Source organism: Aquila chrysaetos, chromosome 5 (assembly GCF_900496995.4).
Source record: "Aquila chrysaetos chrysaetos chromosome 5, bAquChr1.4, whole genome shotgun sequence".
In the NCBI taxonomy this organism is placed as follows: Eukaryota; Metazoa; Chordata; class Aves; order Accipitriformes; family Accipitridae; genus Aquila; species Aquila chrysaetos.
In genome coordinates, this window is record NC_044008.1 from 64,695,322 (window position 1) to 64,717,874 (window position 22,553).

The window sequence follows — 22,553 nt, forward strand, 5'->3', positions numbered from 1 at the left end:
CCAGAATCTTCCACCAAGAGCCAGGAACAGGGGAAATTGGCCTCTCTGATGAGTTGGTACTCCTGTTTCAGCATCATTTGCTGGTAGTCCAAGTAGTCCTGCCTTAAACAAGGGTTGTTTTTCTTTGTCTGAAGGTCAAATGCTTTAATTTTTGCCTGCCCATGTCCCTTGTGAATTGAGGCGATGCAAGGCCACCCTCGGAGAGTCCCCTGCTCCCAGGTACATGCCATCACCCCTGGGGCAATCATGGGGGTGAGCAGCAGGAACAAGGCTCATCCGTCCCACAGCAGAAGGGCAAAATGCAGATTTCAGAGGGCGGCCACAGGTTCACAGCCATCTTCATAGATGGACATGGAAGAAAAGGGGTCCCTCAGGTCTGCTGCCACCACCACTTGCATCACCCTCAGCAAAACCTCACCAGGTGCTGTTAGAAGATGAGTTAAACCACTTGCTCCCACTGCTAGTATGGGGGCTGTGCTTGAATTTCATGGCTTGGGCAGCCACCTCCTTATTTCCAGCCTCCCGGCCAGCTTGTACCCATGCATCCCCATGGGAACGTGGTCTTTTTGGCTCAACAGCTCCATTCCCAAGCAGAGGCTGTGGACCACTGTCCCCCCTGCTCACAGTCACATAAACACTCTGATCATCACTGCAGCAACAGCTTCAAGGGAAAAGTGACATTAGGAAAGGATTAAATGTGCCGTAGCTCGTTTTAATGAGCTGCAGCAGCTGGAAACAAGGAGTCAATGCCATGTGAGCCTCCAGCTGCCTCCACAACATCTGTGTGGGGTGCGAGGCTTGCTTGGAAAATGACAGCGTGGGGACAGGCCACTGGCATTGCGCAGCACCTCCAGTCGGGATGGGACGTGAGGCCAAACTGCTGCTCCCCAACTCCTTCCCAAATGCTTATCTAAACCACTGGACCAGCTCCATCCCAGATTAAAGTCAGTGGCAAATCTCTCCCCGGTTTTGTACCCACAGGGGCAAATGCAATGGGTGCCGTCAGCTTGGCAAGAGAGGACCTGGCTCATCAGTCTGTGCTTGGGCACTGGCATGTGAACGCAGCTCTTGGGTGGGCTCTTGGAGAGCTGGAGGAAGCAAGTCCCACACCACGCTGAAGTTCATGTCTTCCCTCCTTGGGGCAGGGTTGCACCATGGTCATTGTGTTTGGATGGTGGCACTTGCCTATGGCATCTCACCGACATAGGCTCGGAGGCTGTGTCAGAGGAACCGGGGAGATGTCCCTTGAACTCCATCTCTCCCTGCCTCCCATGGTCTTGGCCCCCCATGGGGTGATGGCTGGGTCGGAGTCTCTCCCTCTGCCGTGGTTTTGTGTCAGAGGTGGCCCCAAACCAACGCTGCCAACCTGTGTTGAACATTGCAACCCTCCCAAATCTCACATGGGCAGCCCCAAGCACAGTCACCTCAGCAGGTCCAGGTCTCTGCTCAGGCTGGGCTGGCTGGCTACGAGCCTCAGCTGCTGGGCACAGCACAGCCACCCAACCTCCTCCAGCCTCCTGCCAGCCCCTGGGGTTGCTGGTCCGTCCGGGTGCTGTGCTCCCCAGGGAGCTGCACTGCCATAGGCACCCTGGCCCGTGGAAGGAGGGATGCTCTCCACCGAGCAGAGGGAGCACAGACTCCTGTGGGAGGCTGATCCCTGGGGATATCTTTATCAGATGCAAATTGAAAAAAACAGACCAAAAAACCCAGCTTACGTAGCACCTTGTAAATTTAACACGAAAGGGACTATCAAAAGACATTGTGTTGACATGTATTGAGAAGGAAAAGCCTGAGGAGATTTTTGTCTCCAGACCAACAAAGGAAATCACAAAGTCTTAACTCTGCAGAACTGCAAGCAGTGTACTGGCTAGCCTTAGTTTTCTTCGGATTTGAAGTAGTGACATGTCTTCGTTATCACTGGGTACTGATATCCAATGAAAAGGAGGGGGTTTATGACTGTGTGCACTCGTGTTGATGCTCATACATCTGGAGGGGATCAGCAGCACAAGGGACCAGCCGGAGCTTGGTGCAGGGCTCAGCACCACTGCCTCCTGCCCAAAGGGTTCCCGGCTGCCGGCCGGGCTGGGGAGGAGCTGCCAGGCTGCAGGCACAGCCCATACCTGCTGAGTCTGGGTGAGGATGCTCCCAGATCTGGGGATGGGGTATGGCCAGGGCAGGACTTTGCACTGGTAGAGAAAAAAATCACAGGTCTTCGCTCTGAGAAAGCACTAACAGTGAGCAGGAGTTCTGCTGAGAGCCGGGAGCATCCCACAGGCTAGGAATAAAGGTCTGTACAGCTGCCTGCAGTACAATCAGGAGGCGAAATCCTCATTTCAGTCACCCTGGTGTAAATCTGGGCTCAGTGTGGGGGTCTCCAGCTTTGTACCCATCCAAATGAGTAATTAATTCAGCCCTGCATGGGTATTCTCTCACTTGTCTCAGGCTGTAAGCAAGGTGATGGATTGACTGCGTGATTGATTGACTGATTGATCGGCCGCAGCATCCAGCTCCCTCCTGAAAAGAGGTTTCTCATGGTGATCTGCAGTGAATGGCTCTGAGCACAATAGGGGTGAGGGGCTTCCAGTGAGGAAACTTCTGGTCACTTCAAAATATTTCAGAAAGTCTGTTGAAAAAAAAAAAAAAAACCACAAAACAAACCACCACAAAACTGCTGAAATGCAGAAAAGCTTCATGCACAGCTCCATCGTGCTCTTATAAGCCCAATGCGGGGCTTTCTGCATCCCCACATTCCTTCATCCCTGCATCCCTCCTTCCCCACCTCCCTCTGTTCCTCCATCCCTGCATCCCTCCATCCCCACATCCCCAGCTCTGGGACACTGCCACCCCCCTTGACATTGAGGGGACCTGGGTGCCCACAAGTCCTGGGACCATAGCCAAGCCACGAGCTTCAGAGCAAGGACTTGCAAGCCCAGCATCACTGGGCATCCATCTAAAAAAAAAAAAAAAAAAAAAAAAAAGAGATTCTGAAGTGAAATGAAGTGATTCTCTCCCCATTCTGGGACATTTCCAGATGCTGATTCCCCTTGGTGAAACAACGCACTTGTCCCCAGTGCCAGCTCTCTGTTGCTGTGTTTTCCCCAGAGCGGAAAGTCTGATTTGCCCCAGTTCTGGTTACGTCCTGCCCTCGCATCCCGCACAGCACCCGCTCGGCCAGGGAGCTGCTGTCAGGCTGGGAATTTATAGGGTGGCCAACGCTCCCGAAGACAGATGGTTTCCTATTAATGTATTTAATCATGTCGACTGCGGCTCTCGGCAGGGCTGTGTCCCCGGGGGCACTGGGAGCGGCAGCCCTGGAGTTCATCAGCAGTCAGCGGCTGGGGACACGTTTGCAGCGGGGAAGTGCCGGGTGGGGATGAAGCACTGTCAGGGCCGGCACCCCACGTCCCCCATGTATCCTGGGGTTCAGCGCTGGGTTTGCTCCTGCAGGGAAGTGGTAGGAAACGTGCTGCTGGCTGCTCCCAGGAGAGGGGCGAGGTGGGTGCAGAGGCAGGGCTGGATGAGCCACGAAGCTCCTGTGTTTGTGTGGTGTTTTCCAGTGCGTTAGTGTCTGGCGCAGCTGGGCTGTCACCGGTCTGTCTACTCACTCCCTTTATATCTGGGAAAAATTTGGATGCTGATGAGACCACAGCTGCTATGGGCACCCATGTCCCAAAACACCAAAAATTGCTCAGGACCATTCTGTCCCATCCCAAAACTGGCAGCAGACAGCTAAAGCAGCAGGGAGCAAACTCACTCTGACCCACAGCAGGGCTCAGATGGTGTCTGGGGGTGGTTTTTCCCTCTGAAAGCAGTGGCCGGGGTCCCGGGGCCAGACCAAACAGGCAGGGCTACGCGTGTGCCCTGGCAGCATCCGAACCATGCCCAGACCCAGCTGCCGGTGTGCTGCATCGGGCCACAGCTTGAAATGAGGTGGCCGACCATGACCGGTCCTGGCAAGGGCTGCTCCCCAGAGGTGGTGGGCAGCCCTGGCCGCATCCTGCAGGGTGCTGGTGGTCCCACCGGAGGGGTCGGTGCCAGCCAAACCACCACCCCGAGCCATGCTGGATGCTGTGGAGGTGGGAAGGGGGCTGCAGGCTCCTGCGAAGCGCCCGCCACCACCGCTTTCCACCCGCTCCAGGCGAGGGGCTTTAATCTAATTACATGCTTTATTTGCGCCAATTTGTTTTTCAATCAATCTTGTTCAGCCAGAAGAAAGGAGGCTACTGTGGACTCATTTGCACCTTCTTGTTCCAAGGGAGAGGTTAACGGCAGTTATCCTCCCTGGAGATGCCTGCGGGTCCGCAGACCTGGCTCTCCCTTCGCAGGGGGCTGCCTGGCCTGGTGCACAGCCCGGCTTTAGCCATCTTTTCCCTCAGCACCATGCAACAAGTCCCCAGTTCAGGCACAGAGCAGCCTGGTCGCTGCCTGAGGATGTCTTTGAAACACGCCGTCTCGTGAGGATCCTCTGCAGCCAGAGAGCTGCCGGTGGCCCAGGCCGTGGCGTGCAACATGGGCGGCAGGCAGGGCTGCAGGCGGGGGTCAGGATACTCCTGCCGGGTGGCCCCAGGGAGCCCCGGCACTGTCTTGCAGGAAAGACTTTGTGTTTCTAGTGCCAGGGGTTTCAGTAGGGTCCCAGGGAAATGGTAGGGTCTACAAATCACCAAAAAAAGCTGGCTGCCGCAGCAGCTGTGCTCCTCGCAGGCAGGGCTGGCCTCAGCACCCCACACAGACGTGTGCTGGTGCAAAGTGTTCCTGAGCCCGCTTTGGAGACCAGGAGAGGCTCCAGTGCCTGAGCAGGTGCCTCTGCCTTTACACGTGGCACAGACTGGCCACAGACCCTCTCTGAGGCTGCCCCAGTTGCTGATGGGGCTGGGCCTCAGCTGATGGAACAAATCCCCGCCAGCTCCTTTTCCTGGGGTGTGCTGTGGGGACTGCTGCTCTGAGGCCAACAGCTTAGGAGGTGACCAAGGACAGACGACAAAGTCACACAGCCACATAGTTAAATGCAACCCCATGCCAGAGGCTTGCTTTGCACCAGGACTTTGCACAGACGCTCTGAGAACAGACCCAGGCCTTCAGGATCCCCATCCACAGGCTAAGGAAGGGACTGTTTCAAGCCTGGGGACCATTTTGCAGATCACATAATGTGCATGACTTGAGCAGCCCAGTCCCAGCTCACCCCAGGTCCAAGGCTTGCAAATTATGTGCCTCCTCATACCAGCTCCCGGCCGCGCTCAAGAGATGGCCAAGGCCACCCAGCCAGAGGCACCGGCTGTCCTGCAGCTGGCCCCAAAATGAAGAGCACTAATTTGCACATTATATTTGCAAAGGGCATCATACATGATAGCTGGATCATTGCCAGGCGTGGGGAAGAAGAGCCAATTTAGCTGTAACAGACTCCCCTGCTCTGTTCAGTGGCCAGGCCAGGGAAGGGGGGCTTGCTGAGGGTGCAGCAGAGCACACAGGAGAAGCGATCCCACTGCTAAAGTGAATGACCTGGGAGTGACTGCCTGCCTTAAGTTTGCTTTTATACTGAAGAGGCCTGCTCCAAGACCAAGAGTCCCACTGGTGTCTGACCCAAATTAAATTACAGCATCGATCCTTCACAGTCAATGTGCACTCTGCAAGCCAGACACATTGCAGCCCCTGCTGCTCATCCCACAGCCCATCCATGCTCCCTGGGCAAGGAGAGGGCTACTCCAGAGCATCCCCTTCCTCAGGGCACGCAGTCAGCAAAGGCCAAGAGCTAGAAGCTTGGAGCAAGCATGTTTGGCCAGCAGAGCTGGCACTCTCCAAAATGACTCTAACAGTCATTCACTGAGACCAATGGAGGAGATGTTAAAATAATTCTTTGGGATGGAAGCAAGGGGCAGCTTCAGTGCTGTTGGAAGCAAAACAGGATTTCATGGTCATCTGGGGAAATGCCTGGAAGTCCAAGAGCCAAAGGTATCTCTGCCATAACTGCTGCGGGCCAACCCTCGCATGGGGTCATCATCTCCTGTCCTGGTGCTGGGCAGTGGTAAATTGCATATTATCCCACATCACCTGGGAGCATGGCTTCCAACTGCCTTTGGGATGTTCTGAGATGGCTTACCAAACTGTTTTAATGCCCAGTTCAGGCACATCAAGCACCCAGCCAAGCCCATGCTCAACCACAGAGCAGAGACCCATTGTTTCTGCCCCTGCCCTCCCCAAAGGCTGGCTCCCCCCATGCACACCCCTTCGGCTCCATGTGCTTTTCCTCCATGCTCCCAGCCACAAGCTGAAGATGCTGGGTGGCTGCCTGTAAAGGGGTTGGAGACTTATTTCCACAGCCTGAACAGTTTGGAGGAGTGCTCAGTCCTGTGGGGATGGGGCAGCACGAAGCTCTGCAGACCTGTGGAGTTGTAGGCTGTTGTACATATTGTCCTGTACATCCCACAGGACTACAGGCTGTAGCAGATTTGGAACACCTGGAATAGTTTTGTGGTTGTTGGATGGGCTCAAGGAACATCTTGATGCAGACAGCACCCACATCAGGGCTTTGGTTGAAAGCACTGTTGGCTCAGCTGTGAGGTCTGGGCAGGGACTGCAGCCAAGAGCTGGATTCCCCAACTCCTGGTGAAGGGAGGTTTTGCTTGGGTCCATCTTCAGCATCGTTGCGATACTGAGCTCACAAAAATGCAGCAGCAAGACATTCACCTTCCTCCCCATGGGTACTCATGCTGGTTTTGCAGCGCCGAGCCAAAAGCCACATCCCTTGAGTGGGGGCAGAGCCCTCCCTGCAATTTCAGGAGCTGTTAGAAAGCCAGAAGGAGCAGCAATGCACGTGCTGGAGCACAGGTTTGGAGATGCCTGCAGAGGAGAGGTTTAGCTGTTCTGCACAGGAGCTGGCATTTCCAAGCACAGATTTGCCCAGAGCCTGTGGGGACCTGCATGCTGCCGTGTTCCCCCACAATCACCGCTGCTCAGTCCCACAGCCCCATCGCAAGGGGCAGCTCGTGCACCAGCTCCATGAAGGGATGCTGCAGCCCACCAGCAGCACTTGATGGAGGACTTCTGACCAGTAATGCTGGGGAAGAAGAAAAAAAGGAAGGGAGGTGAAAGCTGTTCATCACCATGGTCTCCTTGCATTAGAGCAAAACCAGCCCTATTGATCTGAACTGGTCAGCTCTGGGGATATCCAAGACCCCAAGCAGACCCCCACTCCCATTTTCTCAGTCCTGCTCTCTCCAGTGATGGGCTTACAGATTTAGGATTTGCCATTTGGACCTGCACCTTCATTTTGCAGCTCAGTCTGGTTGCACATTCCACCCAGTGCAAACAGGAGATGGGGACACCCAGGCCCCCACCTGCAGAGCCCCAGCAAGAAGCGCGACCCCTCAGGAGCACACAGAGAGAAAGCGGGCAAGCACCCTTCAACCCCCTGAAATGCTGAGGCCAAACTGTCAAGGCTGGGTCTCCCCTTCTAAGCCACGACACCTCCATGTTGGATCTCAGCCCGCAAAGGTATTTAGGGCCCTACCTAGGGGAAATCAATAGGAATTTAGCTGCATAAATTGGGATTAGAAATCTGAATCCCCTTGGGGATCTAAGCCTTATATCTGCATTTCGAGTTAGGTACCCAGGCCAAGAAATGTGGCTTTAATCGTTCTATCATGTCAGAATCAAGGGGCCTTTAATTTCCGTTACCGACATGTGGCTTTTGCAGAGGCTTAAAGCTCATTTCGGAACTGCAAGCGCAGCAAGACGCCGTCTCGTGTAGCGTCTTCTCGGGAACGTCACTCAGCACCCTGAGCTCTGGCTGCTGGCACCTCCGTCCTGCCCAGCCCCAAAAGCATCAGCACTCTGGCAGCAGTGGGGTGCATTAGCAAAGGGTGGGGTGACCAGGGCCCCAGCTTCCCACTGCTTTCAGTCTCATGCCAGCAGCCCCAGCCCTGCTCAACCAACCCCCCAATATGAAGAAATTAAAAAAAATTTAAAATGCAACTTTTGCAAAAAAAAAAAAAAATTAAGCAAAACAAAGAAGGTGTTTAGCTGTGAAAACTCTTTGCTCAGCCAGAGAATTAGTTATATCAAGGGGATGGGCTGAGCTGCAAAGCTGCTGAATGCTATGCTGACACATTTTACTAAGCTGCGATGGACACGAAACAGCCGCCCACCACCTGCTCCCAGCCCTCTGCGAACAAGTAGCGCCAACTGCCTCTTCCCAGATCCCCTCCTGCTCTGTTTATCCGGGAAACGCAGAAAGTTTGTGCTTTCCCGCAGGGAAGCAGCCGGTCGCTCCTAGCCCGGGGGACCTGGCAGGGAGGTGTAGGACGTCCCCCCTGCGGGTCGTGGCGTGTTAGGATGCGGTGATGAAAAAAAAAAAAAAAGCACTAAGGTCTGGTTGTACTTTGGGTTTGAATCTCTGAAATGGGGATTTGCACTGAAATATTTGTGCAGCTGAGCAAACTCGAAGAGGAAAGTGCTGGGAGCAGGGGGAGGAGGGTGTTCGGATATCACCACTCAATTTCTCCTGCACCATGGTGCTGTAGCCAGGGCTGTTTAAGTCCTTCAGAAGGGGGATGGCCAGGGCAAATGCAGGCTAGGAGGGACTCGGAGAGGTTTCAGGGTCTGTTGAGGGCAGGCAAGCCCTGCCCGGGACCAGGCAGGCTAAGAGCCTGAGAGGAGGAGCAGGGCAGGACAGCACCAACTAACCCTTGTTCTGCACCCCCATGTGCAGGGGACATCTGTGTAAAACACGACAGGGCAAAGAGCTGGGGCTGACCCCATCCCCAGTCCTGTAGGGCAGAGCCAAGTACCCCATCATGCCTGTAGGACCTGGGTGGACAGGACCTGGACACTTACCAGCCCATGCTTCAGGTACCAGGTTGTTCCCCATCCCAAAGGGGACTTCACTTCTTCAGGCAGCCTCCTTTTATTCTCAGCCTGGCCTTTTGGTTGGACTCTGGCATCACCTTCCAAGGGCAGGTTACCTCAGGCTGATCCTCTGCCACCTCACGGAGATAGGGAAAAGGGACCTGCAGCCAGGACAAGCAACACATGCCTTGGGACTCTGTAGATTCGTAACATCTCGTGTACATATGCATGAGTCACTGAAACAGCATTTAGAGCACTCAGGCTCCAAATCAATCCTCTCTCCTCATTTCAGCCTCCTGCCCCTTCCTCCCATCCCTTCCCCAGCCTTTGAGCTTGGCTCTGCTATCACCTTCCATCAGGGGACTGGCAGCTCAGCAAACCTTCCCCCAGAGCCTAAACTGCTGAAATGTCACTTGATAGACAAGAGCAGGGTCTTTCCCAGGCATAAAGCAGCATTGAAATAAAATCCTATAGTATCCCCTTCACACGCTTTCCCTAAGCAAGCAGTGATCTTGCAGCATCACCCCACATATGTAGCACTACTTACCAGCAAATGCAAACTCAATGCTTTGCTCTGAAAAATTTCATTTGCCCTCCCAAAGAGGCCCCAGAGGACCTCCAAGTTACCCAGGAGGCAGAAGAGCTCCTCACGTAGGAGACAAAGGAAATGAACTGGGGCAAATCCCCCACCCATATACATCGGCCCTGGCATCTAGTGATTTACACTGATTTACACCAGCTGGCTCTGGCCACATCAAATTCAATTTAAACCAGCTGAGGCTCTGGCACCGCCTGTGGGGTTGGGAGAAAAAGAAAGAGAAAGCAGAACAAGGGTTGTGTTACTAAAAGTAGTGTCAGTCCTGGGCTGTAGCTGGGTATCTTGAGCTGCAAACCTGGTCCTAGGTTCGCACCCTGGGAGCAAGCAGAAACTGTGGGGATGGGGTGCTGTGTTGCAGGGCTTGGGGGGCAGCTGGGTGGTGCCTCATCACCTGCTAGCCTCCCTGGCTGGGAAACAGTGCTGGGATGGGTTTCTAGCAGGTCTGTAATCTCAGGCAGAGTGGAAATGTTATGGCAGTAGTGTAAGGATTGGGAAGCTCAGATGTGGTTAAGGATGTTTCTGTGGGGAGAGGTTGCTGAAGTGACTTGGGGTTTTTCTTGTGAGTGGTCTGGACTGAAGTCCAGAGCAGTGGTTTCTATCTGATCGCTGTTTCTTGGGGCTGGATCCCAGAAGCAGTGCTGTGGCGTTGGAAGAGTTTCTGCTCTCAGTGGGCTCTGCCAGCCTGGCAGGTGGAGACCCCCTTGTAGATCGTGGGACTGAGCCATGGGGTATGCAGGTGGGAGCTGCTGTCCACCCCTGCCCATCACTAGTGCTCAGAGCCAGCTGCTTGCCAGCATCTGTTTGACTTAGATTTGGCCAGGAGAGGGGAGATCTGCAGCCAGAGCTCCCAAGTGTTGTCCCTGCTCAGTTGCTTGCTCCCTGCCTGCCCTTGGGTCAGCCTCTTCTGCAGATCAGCTACTGCATAGGGGCTGAGATGTAACAGCAGTGAAAAATATCTATAGAGCTCCAGGATTTTTGTGCTAAAGAATCATCATCAAGTTTATCATAACCACATTAGTGTCCAGAAAACATCAGCAATCTACAGTTGAGCAGAATCATGCCAGCTGCCTGGCGAAGCAATGCAATGGCCTGTCTCTCATCAGTCCCCTGCTCCACTGAGAAGGGGAGGGAAAGCATCCCTGGGCTGTTAGGTTGCTGCATGCACATTTATTTCCCTTGTAGACTTTTCCTTCAATGTTCATGGCCAGGAACATCTTACCGGTGAGTTGGATCAGGAATATTTCTGTTCCCTGGGCTCGGTGACACCAGGCAGCCACATCCCTCTGCATGGTGGCATCCTGCCACATAGGCATGGCTGGGACTTTGCTAGCGAATCTCCATCATCTGAACTGCAGTTTTCATGGAATATCCACTCTTTTCTCAGTGCATTTTAAGTTTTACTTGATGTTCAGGGTCGTGTTAGATAAGAAAAGCAAAGGGGAGGCATTGGCTGCTGGAACCCCTCAGGTCCTGGTTTTCTAAGGCGGGGTTGTATCTGGGCAGAGATCTCAGCTGGGACTCTTGGAGTAGGAAGGTGCCCCACTTCATATCATAGTTTTTGCCTTTGGCCCTGGCTAGGTCATACTGAAAGAGCGTGAAGCCATGTATTACTGTGGGTGCTCTCCAGAGGAATGGGAGCAGCAGGCAGCAATGGGGCAGGAGGATCGTGCTGAGATGAGGTGACTCTGCCTGGCCATGTTGAGAGGGGCTGGGGCACGCATGGAACAGAGGTGTTGGCACTGAGGTGGTATCTGATGATGTTGGGATGTGTGGGTGTTCAGCTCTCTGGGTTTCCTTCTCTTGTTGGTTCCTCTTCTGAAGCTGAAAAACAAGCTGCTGCTTGGCTTAGGCTGGGTTTGGCTCTGCTGCCAATGGGCAGGGTTGGATTTGGGGTCCATGAGACCTCCTGGAGCATCTCCTCTGCACCTGAGGAAGTTTGCTATGTTTCTGAACCCACCTCCCATTCCAGGGACACCTCCTGTACTGAGGTTGGTGAGCTGAGAGAGTGCAGGGCACCCAGTGCACTTTGTCTGTAGATTTCAGTGCCCTCCTTGCCTGGGCTCTAAGCATCCACCACTGGAGACCACCTCCTCCAACACAGCCCTGTCCCAAAGCTGACTTCATACCACGGCCCCTGTGTACGCAGCAGAGCCGCAAACAAACAGAGCTATGGCCAGGAAATGCTGCAGCTGCTATAGCTGTGCAGCCACTTCCCAACTTTGTGCCTCAGTTTCCCCTCCCAGCCTGCTTAGTGTCAGCTTCTCTAGGAAAGAACTGCTTCTTGCAAGGGCTCTTTCGGTACATAAGAAATGGGACCTCAAGCCCTGCTGAAGCTGTGGCACATGCCACCCTGGTGTGTGACACAGCTGTGCTAGAGGGAGATGCTGCACAGCTTCTCCCCAGGGTTTCAGGTTATGGTCCACTGGAGAGCAGGGTGTTGCATGGGCAGGTGTGGTTCTGCTCTGGCACTGCCCATGTGGCCTGGGGCAGGATATGGGCACCCCGTATCTGATGGCCATGGGGTGCCAGTAGCGTTCCCCACCTTCCCAGCATCCCACCCTGCTCACAGAGCCGTGGGGCCCCGCTGCGGCATTTCAGCAGATTTTCACACCTGGTCTCCAACGGTGGCTGTGGAGGAACGGTGGGCAGTTGGGAGAGGGCGACATGTCCAAAGACTATCGCTGTGCCAAGGTCTCCTGCTCCAGCCAGATGTGTCCCATTTTCCCTAAAATATGGGGTTTCTATGGTGCTGTGGGCCTCTCTCTAGCACCCGTGGGTGGTGAGGAGACATGGGATGTGCACGGACAGCATGTCCATGAGCCAGCCCCAATCCTGGGAGCTGGCGTGGGGTGGCACATCTCCAGCCACTGTGGCGTTGCCTGGCCACGGCGCCACTGGGATGTTCCCAGCAGTGGGAAGAGCGGTTCCCAGACCGCACGATACCATCCAACCGCGTGATGCCATCCGGCTGCATTCCACAGGGGAGCAGATCCCTGGGGAGCAGCAGCTACCGGAGCAGGGTTCGGCATCCCCGCAGCCGCCCGGGACCGTGGCCCGGCACCAGCCCCGGCAGCGCTGCCAGGCTGCCGTGCCGGCGCTGCCAGGCTGCGGTGCCAGCGCTCCCGCCTGCCCGCCGCGCCGGCCGCTGCGCCGCCCGAGCGAAGCCAGCGTGTCCCAGCAGTGGGGGCCCATTAGAAATGAAATGTTCCTACTGGGGTATTTTATTTGCACACTTCAGTAGAGTGGACACCAAAAGGCTTTGCTAATGCTTCATGGGCTGCTAATTTCCTCTCTGACCCGCATTGTCGGAGGGTGACCCCAGCCCGAATCTCTCGGCAATGAATGCCAAAGGCTGACACCGGCCCGGGTTAGGGGTGACAATGGGGCCTCTGTGGGCTCCGGGCAGGCTCCAGTTGGGAGCTGGAGAACAGGGGGAATTTGTGTGGCTCTCAAAAGCTCTGGGTGGCACAATAAGGGAGGCCCCTGGGGTCTCCCAGGAAGACAGAGGCAGCCCAGGGAAGCTGGGCTGGGGGAGGCGGGCGGGAGGATGGTTTCCTTTGTGAAAAGCTTTCTTTAGAAAGGAAGGTTTTTCTGAATGCCCCCTTAGACGACCCAATCGGGGCCTGGCAGATGGATATCACAGGCACGCTGCTTATTCATGGCAGGCTGCAGCTTTGAGCCGTCCCCCCCCTTCCCCCAGCCTTTTATTCATTTTAAGGCTAATTTGTTTTGTTAATGTTTTCTTGCCCTCCCCCTCTCTCCTGTGCAGATTGTGACTCATACTGCAAAGCTTCCAAGGGGAAACTGAAGATCAACATGAAGAAGTACTGTAAGAAAGACTATGGTGAGTCGCCCCTCTCGGCCGCTGCTTCCCAGGGATGAGGGAGCAGTTGCAAAGGGATGCAGAGCAGGAGCATCTCCCTCCCGGGGTGTCCCCAGGCCCACCCAGCCATGGGGCAGGTTGCCAGCCGGGTCTCAACCACAGCCGGGACCAGGCAGCCCGGCTCTTCATCGTGGCACAGCTGCCTGTGCTGGGATGTGTGCAATTTGGGGTATGGTTTTTGCCATGTTTGGAGACGAAGCCCTGCGTAGCAATGCTTGGCGGAGCAGCGATGCAATGTGTTACTTGGAAAATACGGGTCCTGCTGCAGATGCTTGAGACGACCCCCACATCAGGGTCCATAGTGGCCTCCTCCCACAGTGTCTTCTGGGTTACGATGACACCGTGTCCTCTCTCTTCTCACTGTGCTGTTACGTGCAGCAGCTTTTAAAAATTGTGCTTTGCTGTGAGGACAAGCAAATAGTTCCCCATCATCTGGATCCATCCCCCCTGTAATTCCCAGGCAAGTTCAGAGGGTGGTGCAGCCCTGGGACAAGCCAGGGAGGCTGCGGGATGCCCATCCTTGCTGGTACTCGAGGTCCTGAGCATCCTTCTGCAGCTCCAGCTTGGAGCAGATGCATCCCGAGCTCCCATCCCACCTCTCTGCTCCTGGGATTATTTTTAATGTGGCTCCATTCCCAACATGGTCAGCAGTGGATCCATGCAGGAGGTGTCCAGGGTGACCCCAGGAGGGGATTTTTCTTCAGGCCACACCAAGAAACCCTTGAAGCCCTCCCTGGGGCTCAGCAGCCCCTCTCCACCCTGGCTCAGCCATTGCCTGCTGGCACTGAGCCGCTCGGGCACAGGCAGGTGGGGAGGGATGGCTCCGCTTCGGTCCCGCCTGCCCAGAGGCTCTCCCTCCTTCGCCAGCCATGCCAATGCTGTTGGGATGAGCCGAGCATCAGGAATGGGACCCACCTTGAAAAATCAGGTAGAGCTGATTAAATACAGGCGCTCTGTGCTGGGGGATGTTTAGAAATGCTGCTAAACATATGTAGGGGCTGGAAATTATCTCAGCCCCCCACAGACTGTAGTGGGGGGAAGCGAAGTGTCTGTAGGAGGGACCGAACATGAGTGTTTGGGTTTGACCCAGGGATGGGGAGCGGGCTGTGTGTGGGTGAGCCTGGCTTTGAGCTGAGCCTTCAAACGTGTGAGCAGCCAGGGAATTATGAGGTGCTGTGGGACAGGGTTTAGCATCCGCTGGGACTGCAGTTGCCCCAGTGTCTGCCAGCCCTTCCCCTCCACAGTAGAGGAATACATAAAATATATACATATATGTGCATATGCATGCATATATATGTATCTCTGTGTGTGTTTACATATATGTGTGTATATATTTTTGCCAAACTACCAAGGAAAAAAACTCCCATCCCATTTGCATCAAAGCAGCCAGGAGTAGAGATACCTCCTCCCTCCTTCGAACACGTTCACCACAGCAGCTCAGCATGTCTGGGAAGTGTTGGCGAGAGCCGAACAAACTCCCATTTAACAGCCCATCCCTGGACAAGGTGCTTCCTGGCAGGGTCGGCCGAGGGATGCTCCATGCTGGCTTTGGGCTCTGGCACCTCCCCGCGAACTCAGAGGAAGCAAGAGGGCTTGCAGGCAAATGTTCTATTTGCCTTCCCATTTATTCTTCCATTACCCATGTGGCAAAATGGATGTGGAGAGCATCCCTTGGCAAGGGTGAGCTGCCAGGGCCGGGGCATGCTTGTGGTCCCCATCCAGCAAGGACACGCTGAGGTCTGGCCATGCTTGGAGGAGCTGCTGGAGGTTCATCAGATGTTGGAAAAGTCCAAAGAATGCCTTTTCCCTTAGAGAAAAGGGTTTAATTGCATGTGAGAAAGTTACTGCTAGAACATGAGGTTATTAAAGATGGGTGTGGGGCTGAGCACCAGGCTATTAAAGCCATGGGGTTTCTCGTGGGTGGATTCTCTGCTGGCTAATAAGGTACAAACGTATTTCCCGTACGTAGCACATGCATCCCTTCATTTTCCCACCTGGCTTCTCCAGCATCTCCTAAGGGCTGAGCTCACACTGGAGCATTTGCCCTCTGAAGAGGGGAGAAAGCAGCCACTTGGTTGCAGGAAACTTGGACCTGTTGTGATCCAAATTGTCCCTGGGGGTTTGGAGGATGGTAGGGAGGAAAAAAAGGCACGTGCATCCCCCTGAAGCACGCTTCCAGCTGAACAGAGTTATCTTTCCCTGCAGCTCTCGGGGCGAGGGTTGTGACATTTTGGTGGTGGCAGTACTTGGGCTTTGCTCGAAGGGCAGCCCCAGCATGGTTTCTCTCCTTGGCTTGTCCGATCTCGCCGGGAAATGTTTCTTGGGGGTTTGGGTGAAAGCTCACGCTGTTTGAGGCTGTAACGTGGGCTTGCAGGCTTCAACAGACCTTGGGGAGATGAGGGCAGCTCAAGAGCTGTCTTGGGCAGGAGATACCCCTGGAGCAACGAATAGGGGTGCTAGAAAGAGCTTTTCTTTTCACTTTTATGACGCAGCATCACTTCTGCAAAAGCACAAATGAGCTAAAGTCGTTTACCAGGGCTGGTTCTGGGCAAGCGGGTCCAGGCTGTCCCAGCACGGGAACTGGGGTGCTCCCACCCGAGCCCTCCTGGCCCTGGGAGGGGGGTCCCCAACCAGCCCCACAGCCCCAACCAGCCCCACAGCTGCGGCAAATCTGCTTTTTCAAGGGCAAACCAGCCTGGCGAGGCAGCAGGGTAAGCGATGCCACAGCACAGCCTGGCCGTGCCGGGGAAGCCCAGGCTTTCGACAAGGCCAGGGAGGGAAGAAAGGGTTGAAAAGGTGCAGGGAGGGATAATAAAGACTTTGGGACTGACACCCCAGCAGGAAGCCAATTAGGAGGCTCTTTTCCTCACCGTTACGCCGGCATCGCTGGGCTGAATGTCCTAAAAGGCCCTAATTAGCTTGAACAGAGTTACTTCTCCCGCGGGCTCAATCGGGAAGCTATCATCCGCCCCGCGCTTCTCAATGGGGCTTTTTAGCTCCCCGTTTCATTCAGCGATTCAAAGGGGATATTTTCCCTTATTTATTTTTCTTATCTGTTTGTTTTTGTTGGGTTTGTGGGGTTTTTTTCTTTTTACTTTAAATTGGGCTCTTTCCCGCGAGATGGGTTTTGGTACAAATATTTGGAGTGAAACAGGGCACGGGGAGGGGTGGCTGGGAGATTTGGGCGGGGGCGGCAGGGGCAGGCAAGAACAGAAGCAGAAAAGCTTTTTCTGGGTTTATTTTGGCTGCCTGGTGCAGTGCAGGGGTTGCTTGGCTCCCAGAAAACCAGGGGTAAGAGGAGGGGATTTGCTGGGTTTGAGGCAGTTAAAATTAGCCTGGGGAAGAAGAGGGGGGGGATCCCTGCTGAGCCCCGCTGAGGATGGAGATTCCTGCATGGCCCAAAAGGAGAGGGGATTATTTTATTAGAGCAGGTGGTGCTGGTCCAGGTGATGCAGGAGCATCCCTCACTTGCTCAGGTGCCGCGGTTTCAGCCGGATCTTTGGGGCTTTTCCCACTGTCTGTGTGGTTCATCCATGTGGGATGGGTGGCTGCTGTAAAGGAAACCCGGAGCTTTTTAATTTCCGTTTTCCCCCGACCCTGAGCTCCCTGCACTGCAGTGGGGCCCGATCCTGCACAGATGATGCCTCAGCGTTTTGCTGGGTACCGGCACTGTGGTCCCAGCCATTGCCCCAGCGCCCTCCCTGTGTCCCTGCTGCAGCATCGGGGAGGGAATGGGGGTGAGGAGCGGGATCCTCGCCTGAAAGGTGAGATCATCTGCTCACTCTGCCCTTTCTTGGAAAAAAAAAAAGTAAAAAAAAAAAATCCTTCCTTTCGCTGAGACTTCACTTAGTCACCCCCTTTGTCGAGAGGAGCTTTGGCAGGGGCTGGTGGAAAAAAGCAAAACGTGTTTTCAAAAGGCAGCTTGAAAAGAGATGGGGGGGGGGGGTTAGAAAAAACCCTGAATCCACATAAAAACCCAAGGCAGAGGGGAAGCACCATCCCCAGCTTGTCCCCGGCTTGCAGCCCCTTCCACCACCCTGGAAGGTGGAGAAATCCTGTTCCCTGAGCGGGGAAGTGCTGAGCAATCCCTCCCAGTAACTGTGTCCTGAGGGAGCCAGCCAGGGCAGCGAAGGGTCCCCCGGCACCGCGGGGAGAGACTGTGCCCAGCCAGGGCACACCTAGGCTGGCCGGGATTAGGGGTCATAAATCTCCACTATTAAACCGGTAGGAAATTGGCAACCGGCGGCAGGCAAAGCCACCGCCAAATAAATTAAAAAAAAAAAAAAAAAAAAAAAGGCGGGGGGAAAATCCCATTTTAACCCTTTGCTCCAGCGAAGAGCCAGCCCTTTCCATTCCCAAACCCTGATGGTGTCAGGGTCACCTTTTGCTGCTGGCTGGAGTAAAAATCCACACGGGCTCCACTCTGCTTGTGTGCAAGAAGAGACCCAAGCCTTCGGAAAGCCCCGGCTCAGGCTGGAATGCCTGCATCTGCAACCACTGTCCCAAGCACCCGTTTCCATCTGTCTATATTAAAGACCCTCTTGTCTCTCCCAGCAAACTGCTCTGCTCCCGCTGCCTCCCCCATGGCCCCATGGGATCTTTCCCCAGAGCCAGGGCAGCGATGCTCCCCATTGCTGGAAACTCCACAAAGCTCCAGCTCCCACAGTCAGGTTAGCACATAGGATGCATAGGTTTGCCCATGTAGTCCACTCCTAGGTCAGCTTTGGCAGGGGAAACCTTGAAATCAGGAGATTTATCACAAACCCCAAAAGTAAATAAAAAAAAATTTTTTTTTTTTCCAGCCTCACTCTTTTCATGGCAATCTCATGATTTCTGGGCCCCTGACTCATGGTCTCTGAATGCTGCGAGGCGCTGCTTTTATTTAAGCCTTTACACGACTGCCCTCAAACATGTTGTTTTGAGGGTTTGGGGTTGGTTTTTGTTTTTATTAACATCACATCATCCACTCCTCTGCTTTCATCTGCAACATCAAGCCTTCAGGTCTTTCTTGTGGCTGGAGGCTCCCAGCCAAGCCTGGAGGAGCCAGGCAGCATCACAGGCCCCAGAGCTGAGTGCCGGAGGTAGCGCTGCCCAGCACCCTGCGCCAGGGGATGCAGGAGGGGACCAGGGACCCCCCCATCCCCTCCCGCAGCCTGGGGACCACTCAGCCACCTTTTCCTTAGAAAGAAGCATTACGTGCCGAGACACTTGACTGCATCACCTGGGCTGGTGTGACTTGTAAGGCACTATCCAGGAGGGATTTGTGGTTCAGCAGCTTCAGTGTCAGGTGGGATGCGGTTAATGGGGCAGCCCCGTGCACTCCCCAGGACCGAGCATCTTTCCCTCGGCCCCCGAGCCCCCGTCCCACAGCTCTCCATGCCCATTTGGTTGATTGAGGGCTCCCTTGGGGCTGACAGGGAGCAGAGCAGGACACAGAATAGCGAACCTGGAGAAAAATCCCCAGTGCTATGAGGGGGGTCCCTGGGGGTGCAGCCAGCCCCAGATTACCCGCAGGGCTTGGCTGCCCACCGTTTGCAAAGCACGGGGAGGAGCGGGCACAAGCCAGAGGCAGCCCCAAGGCACTGCCAGGATTGGGACCTGGACTGGACCCCATCCTCACTGGAAACCGGTATCACCGGCCCTGGCTGGAGTGGCAGTGCCATGAAAGCTGCAGTTCATTTGATTTTTGTCCTCCTCCTCCGGGTCACCATCCGCTCCTGGGGGACCACAGCATCATCTCTGCTGCTCACTGGAATAACCATCATCCCCTATTACATCCTTTCATCTGGTTGCCCCATAGACACTTTTAGGGCTGTTTTTCTGGGGATGCAGTGATGGACAGTCCTGAGCACGGCTCAGCCTCGGTGCAGGGGTTCGGTGGGTGCATCAGCAAAGTGAGAGTAGTTCACCACGGCACAGACAAAGCCAAGCTTTGCCCTAGGAAACAGCAGGTAAAGGACAACACCAAGCACCAAAACCAGCTTTGGAGTGGTGGGGCACAGCTGAGCGCCCCCGTCCCCCCCGTCCCCCCCAAAAAAACCATGAAGGAACTGAAACCTTCTCTTCCACGAGAAATGAGTGCCTAAATCCCTGGGCATTCACCCAGGGCACCCAGCTTAGGTGCTTCCAAAAATTCCTCCTGACACCTCTCTGCATCTCTACACATCTCGTGTCCCTTGGGAGATGCTGGAGACCCCACCCCACCACCAACAGACCCAGGCAAGTCATCACTAAACTTGGGCTCTGAAACCAGGCGCAGGGGAAACTGCGTGTCCGGGATGCAAAGTTATGGGCAGAAAACTCGCTGTCACTGAAGGCAGCTGTGGCTGTGCCAGCCAAGCCTTCACCGAAGTTTTCAGTCCTTCCACTTCATTAATAAAAGGGGAAAAAAAAAAAAAGAGACGGGGGCCTTGACATCAAAAAAATACAGACTGTGTATTTTAGAGCGGAGTTTCCTGTAACCACCTCTCTCCGGTTCCTTTTCATTCATTTTCTCCATTTTGTCAGTGTGGACCCAGGCAGGTCAAAGGTTTAAGCTTTTTTGGAAAGATTTGTTTCCAAAAAATAAAAATTGGCTAATCTTCACATTTTGTTACCTTCACACCAGACTGGGAAATACATGGTCAGAGCTTAGGGTTGTTTTTTTTCTTTTTTTTTTTTTAATGAAAGCATCTGGCGTCCATGACATGCTCTGAAAGAAAAAAAAAACAAACCACCATATATTTTGCAACGTGTTAAAAAGCCTTGCTGGGCTGCAGAGCCCGCTTCCTTCCATAGCTTGAAATCAGTTTGCACATTGTGGTTTTAAAGAGAGGGTGATGCTCCTCCACCACTAATCTGGGGGGTAGAATTGGATTGTTACAAGGCAAATGGGAGAGTTTTGCCTGGGGTTTTTTTTGAGGTTTCTTCTCCCTCTGTTCATTTATACAAGCAAGACTGGACCCGCTGAGGACTGGCCAGATGGCTGAGACTGGCAGGTGGACGGGCAGGGGGTTAAAGCTCACAGAGCATGGAGGGGAAGGGGCGGGGAAGGGAAAAGCTCAAAGATTTGGTCAAAAAGCTTTGTGGCTGGACTGGACCAGCCTGCATGGAGCCACCAGCCCTTGCCTGCTCTCCCGGACAGGGCTGGCTTCACCACCCGGGTTTTTTCCTCTGTCTCTGCTGGTGGGGACTCCTCATCCCACAGTCAGCAAACAAACCCAGGAGGGCTGGGTAGTCACTGCCTGGTGGAGATATTTTCCTGGAAGCCGATTTTTAGCGAGGAGGAATGTGTTCAAGCTCCCTGGAGGATCTCTGCCGACTGCTGCTCCCGTCCTCCTCTGCCATCCCTGCAGCATGACAGACTGCTGTCAGGAAGAAGCTCACCGGCGTGGCAGGAGCTGCCTCCAGGCTTGTATGTCATCTTCCTCTCCATGCTGCGGGGCCAAACGCTCCCTTTCCCACATGGGTCTCCATCCTTCCCTGTGGTCTGAACCCAAGTCTACAGATGTCACCTGGGAAGGGCACGGCAGCCCCCGCTGTAGGGATGGCCAGGAGACACGGACGTGGTCCAGCACGGACGGGGTGCCCAAGGAAGCAGCCGCATGGAGGAGGAAGACAACTGGCAGTGGTCACCATTGCCTGCTCAGGGCCACCTGGGCTGCCCTACAGGACAAAACCATGGTGGCTCCAAGGGCTTCTGAAATCAGCTGTGAGCAGAGCCTTCCCATTGAGCATGCTGGTGTCCATCACCATCCCAGCTCTGCAGCACCTTTGGGGACAACCTTGCAGAGAGTTCTCTCCCATCCAGATCATGATGCCAAGCCACTTCTTCACTCTGGCCCTACGGGACCGTGGGCTGCTGCTCCTGCACGGATGCTGGTGGGTGCAGGGATAATGTAATGTATGAACCGTGTTTCAGGAAAGAGCAAGGGGTGGAGTGGTGGAGGGCTGAGTCCTCACCAGGTTTTCTCAGTCCATACGGCTACAGATGGGCTACACAACATCAGCCACGGGCTTGTAAAACATCATCATCTTGCTTATGGATCACAGTTGTCCTCCCATCTCAGTCTTGCGTTAGGAGCTTGTTATCTTCCAGTTATCTGCCAGGACACCTGGCTTGCCAGGCGGCTGCCTACCAAGATAGATATCCCCCTTGAAGCCTGATGTTGCTATGCAGTATTTACAGAGATGCTCAAGTGAGTCCACTGCACCCAGAAGTCAGGTTGGATGCTGCCACTGACCTCTCCTTATGATCACTGAGCCCTACCCTCAGTCCTTCACCTGTGCTTTTTACCAGCAATGTTTTCTTCCACAGCAAGCAATGAACCATCTTGACTCAGGAATATCTCCTAGAAACATGTGAACAGCAAGCCTCCCTATTTCCAAATCCTTTCATAGGTTTGAACCCCTTCAGTGTCCTGCTCCAAGGCCGGGTGCTCACGGAGAGCTGTCTCCTTGCACTGGCCCCAGGCAGACCTGCTGGGGACCCTGACAGGTCTTTCCTACCTCCAGATGCCAAGTGCTTGGAGATATGGGCCAGTCCCAGTGTTTTGCTCCAGATTCGGGCTCATCTTCTCTTAAAAGCTGGGGCTGCCTTAGGGTCCTGGTGCAGATGCACCAAGTTGCCCATCCACCGGGGAAGGGAGAGCAGAGGGGCTGGAGGGCTGGCCCATGCAGAAACCCATCCCCTGGATGAAGCATGTGCTGCTCTCTGGACACGTGGGTCAGGTAGAAAGCTCATCCCAGGTCCTACAGTGCAGCCTGGGGTTTTGGCACTGCCGAGAGGGACAGGCACCTCCCTGCCCTGCCCACTGCCACACATGCCTTGTGTGCCTGGGCTCAGGCCACCACCTGGGGCTGGAGGCACAAGCTGTCTCCGAGTTTGTCAGTTTTCTCTGTGCTTGCTTCACAACCATGTCCTGGGAGATGATGGTCCTCCCTAGGACACAGGTAGGAGAATGAGGCAACCTGCTCTCCACCACCGCTCTGGGTAGCCCTGTGTCATTCCCAGGACTCCTAGCACAAGGAGGGCCATGGTTCCTCGTGTACAGCCGCTCCCACCCTCCCCTCCTGGGAGTCCTGCACCCCCCGTGGTCCTTGGGTAACCATGCCCATGATCACTGGGGACCCAGAGGGCCATCTTGGAGGTAGCAGAGCTGGAGAGCATCTCCTAAGCCTATGGTGGTCTTTTAGTACGTTTGCTGAGACCCTCTGCTGCCAGCACTGGCTACTCTTGCATGTGGCAGATGG

General features: G+C 54.7%; 1 protein-coding gene across 1 annotated transcript in view; it reads left to right on the forward strand.

Moving 5' to 3' along the window:
- Positions 1-22,553, forward strand: part of NTN1 (netrin 1) — a 107,582-nt gene that overhangs the window by 80,859 nt on the left and 4,170 nt on the right. The window contains 1 exon segment of the mRNA XM_030016038.1: positions 13,209-13,283. Within this exon segment, the coding sequence (XP_029871898.1) occupies positions 13,209-13,283 (75 nt within the window).